Raw genomic sequence first — 10,920 nt, 5'->3', positions numbered from 1 at the left:
TACTAATTTGCTATCAGAATAGATTTTCTGTCCCAATAGTCTCCTGTTCATATCCAAATCTACTGCTCGTTATAGAATTTTCAGCCCTTAGTATAAATGGCATGTATGTATAAATTTTTGACCAGTCTTACGAAAGGCGTATTCTATGAAATGATTGCTGAAGATCGTAGTTGATGGGATTTCTTCGCGCTCCAAATAATTCATCAATGGTCTTATTATTATACTTAACCAGCCTTGATTGAATTGTAAAATATGACCAGACCAAGTAATATTCTTTGATAGCAAAACATTTTGCCTGAAAAGGCGTATTGAGTTAGACACTCCTTCATTCATCATTTACCTTCAGGTAGTTCTACCAACTTCTTCTTGATTGGCGCGATAACCGCTTAAGCGAGTTTGGCCGAGTTTAACAAAGTGCGTCAATCGTTTCTTTCTCGTGCTAACCGACGCCAGTTTAACACGTTCCCTGTCCGCTGAGCCACATATGGTTCAGGAAACGTGCGCCTGATAAGCACTGATACGTTCCTGAGCCATATGTGTGTCAGCATAGAAAAAGTTCCCTGAACCACATGTGTTTCATGAATATGCAGAAGCAAAAATGTCCCTCTACGCTCATGGACCTTATGTGTTTCAGGTAGAAATACCCTACATCCGTTTTTTTTAGTTATTATTACTAAAGCTATCCTATGACTACAAAAAAACAAATTTTTTAAAAAACCTTGTTGGACTTGTCGGTCAATTTTGCATTTTTGTATTGGGACAGGGAACGTGTTAAACATCAAGTGAATCCAAGTCCTGCTCCACCTGTTCTTTCCAACGCAGAGGAGGCTTTCCTCTTCCACTACTACCTCCAGCTGGTACGACATCGAATACTTTCAAAGACGGAGCATTTGTATCCATTCGGACGACTTGGCACAGCCAACGAGGCGCTAGATCTTTAATCGCTGCGTTATGGCTATGTCGTCGTAAAGCTCATACAGCTCATCGTTCTATCACCTGCGATATTCGCCGTTGCCAACGTGCAAAGGTCCAAAAATCTTCCGCAGAATCTTTCTCTCAAACACGCCTGTCAACTTACACTCCCATTTTATCTTCGGGCCGTACGAAATATTCAAATTAAAACTAAATAAATAAATATGTGTACATAACATATGTAAAAAAATTTCGGCATAAATTATCATTTTTGCCCCTTGCTTTATTTTATGATACTTGTGACTCGTTTCATAGGCCTCACCACGAACTATATGATAAAATGGTATTGTCTAAAATACGGCTGTGAACATCCAGTGTACGCAAGCATTTGCTCTCTTTGATTTTGATCTTAAAATCTTAGTAAACATCTGAAACATACAGATACAGATACAGATACTTCGTTTGCAAACTCAGTAATTTTGCTCTTGGCCCTGTACTCATTGGTTCTACTCCACCTGAGCTGATTCTTAATTCATCATGATCCATAATTGTCTAAAGCATCCATAATTACCATGTCATCGGCTCATCGGCATATGCCACTATCACCCCTTCCCCATAAGTATAAGCATGAATGAAATGTAAATTCCACCATCTTCGGGAGTACGCCTACCGAAGTTTCTCGTTTCTCCTGTTCGGACGGAAATTCTTATTCACATACACTTTTCTATTTCAAATTATTTATTAGGTAAGCATAAACTTTTTACATATTCCGTTACTCAGCAATTTTCTTCATTAAAAAAATATGCATCCTTAACTCTTTCACGAAAACATTTTTATTGGAACAGGTCACCCCATTCGTCATAAAAAACCATTCTTATTTAATATGCATACATTTATCGAAAAAATAGTTAAAAGTACGAAGTATTTCGTAAAAACCCACTTATTTTTTCAGTTTCAGTTGGCTCTATACTGCACATTTATTTATGATTAATTTTATTTGTATGTAATTTTTAATATAATATTATATTAAATATATTAGTACGCATATATTTCGAGTAAAACGAAACACGACGTTCAAGTAATAACTACATATGCAGAAACTTGAAAATTAACAGTAGTGAATTTATAGGCATATATTTTGCAATGAATTTTACAAAATCTTAGTTCAAATTTCACTTAAATAATTATTATATGTACTATTTGTATATTGTAAAAAACTGCCACTAGAAAACTGTAAACTATACGTTTTGTTTGTAATTGTAGCAAATTACTATATATAAAAGAAAATTGTAAAAAAACATATATTTTATATCTTATTTACATAAAATTCAGCATTGGCGGATTACTATTTGAATTGCTACTATCTGCTGAACTGAGAGTTTCAGGCGTGGCTTCCTTTGCCTGAATGCGTGAAATGTTCGGATCTTTTTTATCTTTACGCTCGCGTTCCTTATCACGTTCCTTCTCTTTGTTGTGCTTGTGTTTATGTTTGTGCTTGTGTTTCTTTTTGTCCTTCTTCTTCTTTTTCTGCTACAAAAGTGTGAAAAATATAATTGAAAAGGGTATTTTTATTAAAAAATCGACGCATACCTTCGAAGCACTCTCCGCCTTAAGTCTACTCTCGGCATCTGTTTTGTTGGTCTCAAGGCTGCTATCTGCTTTCAATATAGTAGTCTCGCCAATATCGATAATTGTTACAGAATTATCATCATCTTCGAAAATTTCACTCTTCAAACGTTTCGCGTCAGGTGAAGGTACTGCTGCTGTGTCAGGCTCTTGCTCAGCATTAGCCTTTATTTGATTTTCGCCTGACTCCGCCTTCATTGCAATAAACTCCACCTCCTCGCTTGCTTCAAGTTTGATAACCTCATTGCCTACTTCGAATGCCTCGGTGGCTGTGCGTTTTATTGACGCTGTGCGCTGCTCCTCCACAACATCTACCACTTTATCTTTCTCCTCTTTAATTGGCTGCGCTGAATTTGTATTATTATTTGAAATGGGGTTAACTGCAGCGGAGGCTTTTTTGGTGCCTTCTTTGATAATTTCTTTGTACATGTTGTTGACATCTGCCGACTGCAAGCATAACGGCCGTTTGGTGCCATACAAAGCGTGATATAAATCCACCATATCACAACGCAGTTTGGTATCGAATGCCAGTTTATTACTGTGAATTACAATTTTATTATTTAATATTTTCCTATAAATATTATTAAACCTAATTATTCTCACTTCATATTCGCCCACAATCGTTCCACTAACTCTGGACGATCCAAACGGCTACTTCGTAGTTCACGCGTAAATGGTGGATTATCGATTAGTAATTGAGCGAGCGCATGCCGTGCCGCCGGATCAGGATCTGTTTCGAGTAATGTAATCAAATGGTCCAAGTCTTCCCACCGACCATCCACCTTAACGAAATCGACCAAACACTCCATAGCTGCTACACGTAAGTCTAAATATTGGCCATATGCAGCATAACAACGGTAGATTTTCGGCAGCGAAGGTAAATGACCACATTTTTGTAATTTGCGTATCACTTTCAGACATGAAACTGAGACCATATATTTGTATGACGGCAGATTCTTCTCCATATTAAGTAGACGTGTGACTTCTTCCAGTACGAGCCTTGAATATTTTCCAATTAGTATAAGCAAATTATTTAAAGAAAGTTAGTTTCTTATACTTAGCATCAGCTGAGAGACTGTCAGAAGTAATGGGTGTGCCACGTAGTGCGACTGAAACCACTGGTGTAATAGAATTGCCCAAAGCATGAACTAAAGCGGCACGATAATAAACATCTGAGTAATGATTACGAGTATTATCGTTGTATTTAAAAAGATCCAATAGAAAGCGTATGACTTCCGGTGGGCAAATGCCATGGGATGTGCGTAAACCTAAACAAATTAATAACACCATTTTTTGAAAATAGCATAAATAGCACCTTTTTTTTAAATAAATATAAGTGGAACGTGGCGGACTGAGAAACTTGGAGATGTTGAGAAACATGTACGCATCCGTCGTGCAGCATAAGTTCGACGTGCTACTACAGGTGTCCAAATATGAGGTAGAAAATCACGCTCTATAGGCACCATACGAATTAATCTCATATACCAAAGTGATTCTAGATAGGGCTCGTTTAGTATCGTGAAGGCACTCCGCCCCATCAAACCTACTTTCCTAACACTCCTCTCCCTCTGGGCCCAACTTGCCGGAACAGCACGCTTCCTAGACCTACCGTTAAATGAGCTAGACGAAGACGACCGGTAACTACTTTGCACTTTAATAAACTGCTACAACAACAACGAAAGTGCTTCTTACAATTTTAATTTTAATTCCGAATTTAAACATTTTTTTTTAACAAATGTGCTTGCAAAACATCCATTAACACTTCGGAATTAGTTTTAAGCCTACAAAAGTGATTTTGCAAAATTATTTTAGGTTATGGTGCCACAATGCCTATTTTGAGAAACTATCGGCATATTTTTTTTATCTCAGAGGAGTTTTTTTTTTTTACTTTTTAAAAGTAATTTAACAATTAAAAAGTTAAAAATATTTAAAGACAGTTTGTCTAATAAAATCTTGACCCTCATATTTTTAAAACTATTCGACCAATTTGATTCTAACAAACTGGACATTAAAGGCTTTTAATATTTAGTATACGCAATATACATATTTAATAAAACATAAAAACCCCCTATTGGATTCACATCTTCGAGTCATACTTTTAATTTCTGCCCAAGTTGTCGAGGTAATCGGCTGATTTCACGAATTAGCCTTGAGAAAGGCTACCTTTGAGTTTTTGTTTAACTACTGTCCAAACATTTTCAGTAGGCGACTGTGGAACCAATCCAACATTTCAATCCCATTTTGGTGTTTCCACTCTACACACATTCGGCTTCAATGCTTGGGATCTTTGTCTTCTTGTAGAATCCAAGGAGGAGTAGTTCATCTTCGTAGCTGACAGTAGCAAAGCCTTTTGGTAAATTTTTTTCATCAAAACTGCATTCAAATTAGCGGTTTAACGGAGAAGCAGTCCCAAAAAAACCTTAACTGGACACTTAACAGTTCGTTGAAGTTGTCTATTAGTTCATTAGGCCCGACGTATGCCACTATTCGCCCAAAAGGAAGATTCATCCGTTAATATTACGATTGCCATATTCCGTTCTGAATTTCCCTTAGCTCATGCAAGTCTTTTTTCAATGCGTGATAGTTAGAGTAACGGTTTTTTTTTTCAATATGCTCCGAATTTGAGGTCTTACGCACGTAAACGTCATCGAATCGTACCTTTGGACGCAGTTACACTACTTTTCCTTAAAACCGCGGCAGCTTTACGCAACGATAAGTTTGGCAAACGATTCGATGACCTTTTGATCTTGCTTTGCAGAGGTGTATTTTTTGCGCCTCGTGCTGGGCCCAACGTACTTATTCATATGATAAATTAAATATCATAAATTATGAACGTCTTCGACTTCTTCAAATATTTTGCTGCAGTTGAATTTTGCCCGTCACGCTTCTATTAGACATACTGTATATGCTGACATATACATATATATAGGGTTTAGAACAAAACTCTCAATAATAGAATTTCATGCCGACAAAAACTGCCCGCTCAACGCCCCTTTTTACGTTACACTAATAGAAGATGTTGTTAAATACTTACCGGCCATTGCGACAGGTATAACTTTTTGCAAAAAGTATAACTGGAAATTGGCAAAATTATTTTGTTTAATTATATGAGGCGCACTAAATGAGCCAAAGAATTTTCGGAAAATATTCAACATGGCCGGGGGACCGCTCCATTGTGTAACCATTTGGTTGGCCACTTTGGTAAGACAATGCGCTGCCTCGCAACGCACTTTATAAAAACAGCGTTCATTCTCAATTGTATCCGTTAGCGCAGAACGCGTTGCATTTGTTGGATATTTCTCTAAGGATTTTATAGCCTCGAACTGCGCAGTCACATCACGCTCATGACGCAACTGATATTGCCACTGAAAATCGGGTTGTTCTATATTCAAATCACGTATTAAAATCATTTCCGGGTCTAGACGAATCCAAAGTACAGGGGAATCACTGCAGAATTAATTAATTAATGCGAAATTCGTTCGTTTATTTCTCCAGTAAAGAAAAATGATTTTAAAGGACGATTACTTACTCCATTGCGGACAAATCCATATCGACTTCTTCGCCCGTACATAGTGGAATTTTTTTCTTTTTATTACGTCGACTCTTCGAATGGCAAGTAATATCTGCCTTTACTACGGTATTCTCAATCTGAAGCATATGCTTGAAAGTGCCATCCAATTCCTGTAACTGCACCAGCAATGGGCCATTATATTTTCGCACGCCACGTTGGTTTACGAAATCTTGTCGTATTTCCAACTCAATAGTGTTACGTTTGCGATTGAACACCGACGTAAAGGAGAATTTCGCATGCCCGCCAGTGCGCACCCATTGATCCATGAATACTGACATATCCTTGCCAGTTACTGTGAAAATTGCTTTAATAAATATATTAGTGGATATGAGCAAATGATGCCATAAGCCAGAGCCAATCTTTGTCACTGCCGCATTTGTAGCCAACACCAATTGTTTATTGAAAACCTGAAAAGGCATTTTTATAATATAATAAATGCAATTATGATGTAAACAAAATTATAATACATTTATGCACAATTGTGCGCTTGTGTAAAAAAAAAAATTTTGAACTCACTTGTATAAGCAACTCTTGTCCGATGCGGTGTTCCAGCATACGTATTACCAAATGAGCCTTACGCCGCATAGCCTCAACATATTTTGGTGAAACAGTATGCAAACTTTTTATTGGAAAATAATGCACAATTTCCGTTTGCTTACTGGTCGAGCTTGCGGGATTTGTACTAGAGACTGGTAAAGGTGCCGGTGGCTGACTGCAGTCAAGTATAATTCCACCATACTGCTCCTCGTATCGTACTACACGTGCCAATTCCGACTGAACCCACTCCCGATACTCATTGTTACCAAAACATTTTCTTGAATATAAACCACACAAGTACTCAGCAATGCCTTTGGCTAACCAAGTATCAGACCAGTGATGAGATGTAATGAAACAGCCAAAGAACTGTTCCGCAATGGCACGCGACATTAAGGTACGCGTTACATATGTTTGATCAATGATAGCAATGGAGTGCATGAGATGGACAGAAGCTATGCTTAATGTCGCATAGGCACTGATGTCTGTATCAAGTTCATCTACAAAGACCTGTTTGTAGCAAGAGAATGGATAACGCGTGGAAAGAGTTTCTTCAAAAAACTCAAAAGCTTCGTGTAAGTAGCGCACCGTGTTCTTTAAAAGTGGCAAAAGCTGTGGTAGGCAAAAATGTGTGACCTCATGCATATGAGGATCCACGTAGATCTCGAAGGGCCCAACAGCAAGTGCGATATTTGGTGCACATACAGGTGTTGTGAGTGAATAATGAAATGTTTTACGCCTCAAATCTGGAGTCATAACAACTTCAACAAGTTCACCACAAGATACGGCGGTTAAGTGTTTGTCCACGGTGAATTCGAGCTTCCAGGTGCAAGGATCTGCAAAACTATCAACGCAGGGAAACCACAGACGAGTTGAATTTTCGTATGCATAGGTGAACATATGTGCACTGTTGGGCTGCGTTTCGTCCTCGCTAGTTGGTGGTATGACGAAATGTATGCCTCCCTGTGGGTCTTCCATGGAGAATTCTATGCCTATACGCAAACCGCGTCCTTCTTGGATCATATGATAACCTTCCGGCGGTATTTGTATTAATAGTTCGCCGGAGTTGACATCAGGATCCGTTTTCTGGGCGGCAGATAAGTGATTTTTGGAATATACATCCAGAGAGCGCCTTTTGAAAATTGGATCAAAATTAATATATTTATTTCAAAAAAATAATATTATCTTACACTTTCACATCTCCCTGACAGATATCCATGAATGGATCAAAGTAGTAGAACTCCGCTTCACACACATCATTTAACAGTATTCGATAAATCCGGCATTGTTTTGCATTCAGCCTTATGAGACGTAAATTTTCTTTGGTGGGCACTATTGTCAGCTCTACAGCACCCTGCGAAAAATTTATTTATAAGTTACATACATTAGCGCGATTATTCCGTGTTGTTAAAGGATTGTCGCTGGCTTGAGCCCGCAAAAAGCCATACACATGCAATAACAACAAATTGTAAACCAACTCACAATTAGACTCTTCCGCTCGAAACTGATACCCGTCAAGCTCACAATTTGATGCGCCGTACAATTATGAAATGAGAATTAATACGAAAGAACCTTATTAGAATACAAAATAACATATTTTTACTGCATTTTATCATGCCGACACCGGCTCATCGCCTCAAATCAGCGTTTATTTTGTTGTCTCTTCTATTAAATGGATACTTATAATTTAAATGGGCGCGCGGGTACATCTTTAGTGTCTTGTTTAGGTTCACTATCCATTTTACAATATTTTGATAAAAACTACTTATAATTTCGACATTTCACTGAGCTGAAAACTTCTCCGGCGTACCATTTATTTATTTCTATTTTACAATTGTCAAAATACCAGCTGTTTAAAATGGTGGCGAGTATTATAAGTACGTAAAGCCCACATCAACTAACTGCTATGGTGAAAAAAAATGTTTGAGGGGAACTCTGGCTGCACGTCACTTAGGATACATTTTGTGTAGCTCTTGTGGTAATTCAAAAATAGCTGCAAAATGGTGCGCGAATACGAATAACTGATTGCTGTGACATCATCCGTACTCTTCATTTGCCACTTCTTCCAAAGTATTATGAATCTGAGAGTACGCTTATGCCAGATGTATGCTTTTAGGTTCTCCAAACTGTGCACTAAGCAATACAAATAAGATATCTAGACGTTTCTCCTTACACTCGCTAAAATAATTATCGATAACACAGTATTGTATTTAAAAAAGTATGGTTATAATCTAGGATTATTTTGTAATCTGAAACTTCGGGAGAGAAATTTTATATTTGGTAATCTCAGTTTTTAATTACGAATTGGCAGTTAAGCACGGAAAAGTAGATAATCTACTTATATGTATATGAACGTTTTGTAAGTCATCATAAATCATTTCATGCCAGAACAACGCTTTCGAACTGTAGAAATTTACTTTGAAAACAAAAAAATACTCTGAATGAAAAAAAAATCAATTTATTATCATACCACCAGATTTATGGCAAAAAGTAGTCAAAAATTGTGCTGATCGAACTCGTAGCAGCGGTGGACATATACCAGATATCATAAGGCCTCTTCTATTCGTCACTTCTCTGCTCGCTATCTCTCTGCGCAACTAACTTAACGAAAAATGTGCATGCGAAAGCACCAACAAAGTTATCGCGCAAGATTCGTCGCTAGCGCTATGGTTGTACTTTATTAGACTGGTATAACTCACTATTTTACAATGAAATTTTCTACGAAATTATAACAATACAAAAATTCATTCCAACAATATTTCTATTTTGTATTATCATTTGAAGATATCAAACTCTTAAAAAAACACCTGATACTTATGCAATGCAACCGACGTTTAGGAAGTCAGCCTAATAATGCGTATGTACGAGAACATTGTATGTACATAAACAGTTCTGGCATCTATCATATGAACACCCCATAGCAACTTCTTTCTTGGTAAACACAAAAACAATTGTGTTATACAAATATCGAGTTTCCAATGACATAAAGAAAAAATTATAAAATTCAGAATTATATTTTTTCATTCGTACACCTGAACATAGTGCATATGCATTTAAAACAAAATTTGCAGCCCTTGAGCTATGGCCGATGATGATGAAAATAAACAAAAAAAGCACACAGTCGAAAGTCTATTTATGCTCTATGCGAATAACAATATCAACGCCTTGGATTTAGATAATGAGGTGCATGAGAGCATATTGTTATCACAAATGGATTTTTGGCTAGATCAAGCAAAACTACTGAGAACGGTATTCACTATGACTGAGACGGGCCTGGCTTACATGAAATTTAAGTATATTTATATTGAAAATATCAGGTTTCTATAAACTAATTGACTAATTGTTGTTAAAGGATTGTCGCTGGCTTGAGCCCGCAAAAAGCCATACACATGCAATAACAACAAATTGTAAACCAACTCACAATTAGACTCTTCCGCTCGAAACTGATACCCGTCAAGCTCACAATTTGATGCGCCGTACAATTATGAAATGAGAATTAATACGAAAGAACCTTATTAGAATACAAAATAACATATTTTTACTGCATTTTATCATGCCGACACCGGCTCATCGCCTCAAATCAGCGTTTATTTTGTTGTCTCTTCTATTAAATGGATACTTATAATTTAAATGGGCGCGCGGGTACATCTTTAGTGTCTTGTTTAGGTTCACTATCCATTTTACAATATTTTGATAAAAACTACTTATAATTTCGACATTTCACTGAGCTGAAAACTTCTCCGGCGTACCATTTATTTATTTCTATTTTACAATTGTCAAAATACCAGCTGTTTAAAATGGTGGCGAGTATTATAAGTACGTAAAGCCCACATCAACTAACTGCTATGGTGAAAAAAAATGTTTGAGGGGAACTCTGGCTGCACGTCACTTAGGATACATTTTGTGTAGCTCTTGTGGTAATTCAAAAATAGCTGCAAAATGGTGCGCGAATACGAATAACTGATTGCTGTGACATCATCCGTACTCTTCATTTGCCACTTCTTCCAAAGTATTATGAATCTGAGAGTACGCTTATGCCAGATGTATGCTTTTAGGTTCTCCAAACTGTGCACTAAGCAATACAAATAAGATATCTAGACGTTTCTCCTTACACTCGCTAAAATAATTATCGATAACACAGTATTGTATTTAAAAAAGTATGGTTATAATCTAGGATTATTTTGTAATCTGAAACTTCGGGAGAGAAATTTTATATTTGGTAATCTCAGTTTTTAATTACGAATTGGCAGTTAAGCACGGAAAAGTAGATAATCTAC

General features: G+C 37.0%; 2 protein-coding genes across 3 annotated transcripts; one reads left to right on the top strand and one right to left on the bottom strand.

Annotated features, from left to right (window-relative positions):
* Positions 1 to 2,200: 2,200 nt before the first annotated feature.
* On the bottom strand, positions 2,201 to 8,477 carry LOC129242381 (transcription initiation factor TFIID subunit 2-like). 2 transcript variants are annotated; one of them, XM_054878988.1, is made up of 10 exons: positions 8,328 to 8,477; positions 8,126 to 8,180; positions 7,834 to 7,997; positions 6,626 to 7,775; positions 6,068 to 6,516; positions 5,573 to 5,985; positions 3,596 to 3,806; positions 3,142 to 3,537; positions 2,503 to 3,076; positions 2,201 to 2,442 (listed from the first exon to the last, which is right to left on the bottom strand). In XM_054878988.1, exons 1-10 carry the CDS (start codon positions 8,381 to 8,383, stop codon positions 2,230 to 2,232), a joined length of 3,681 nt encoding a protein of 1,226 aa, XP_054734963.1. In that variant the 5' UTR covers positions 8,384 to 8,477; the 3' UTR covers positions 2,201 to 2,229. The 2 variants fall into 2 exon arrangements, with proteins under 2 accessions (XP_054734963.1, XP_054734964.1); XM_054878989.1 differs by having other exon boundaries at positions 2,201 to 2,439.
* A 1,116-nt stretch (positions 8,478 to 9,593) lies between these two features.
* LOC129242013 (uncharacterized) lies at positions 9,594 to 10,041 on the top strand. Its single transcript, XM_054878574.1, has 2 exons — positions 9,594 to 9,936; positions 9,996 to 10,041. Exons 1-2 carry the CDS (start codon positions 9,725 to 9,727, stop codon positions 10,039 to 10,041), a joined length of 258 nt encoding a protein of 85 aa, XP_054734549.1. The 5' UTR covers positions 9,594 to 9,724.
* The last annotated feature ends 879 nt before the right edge of the window (positions 10,042 to 10,920 follow it).

Source organism: Anastrepha obliqua, chromosome 3, assembly GCF_027943255.1.
Source record: "Anastrepha obliqua isolate idAnaObli1 chromosome 3, idAnaObli1_1.0, whole genome shotgun sequence".
NCBI lineage: Eukaryota > Metazoa > Arthropoda > Insecta > Diptera > Tephritidae > Anastrepha > Anastrepha obliqua.
The sequence above is the reverse complement of the archived record's forward strand: the minus strand, read 5'-3'. Positions and strand labels throughout refer to the sequence as shown.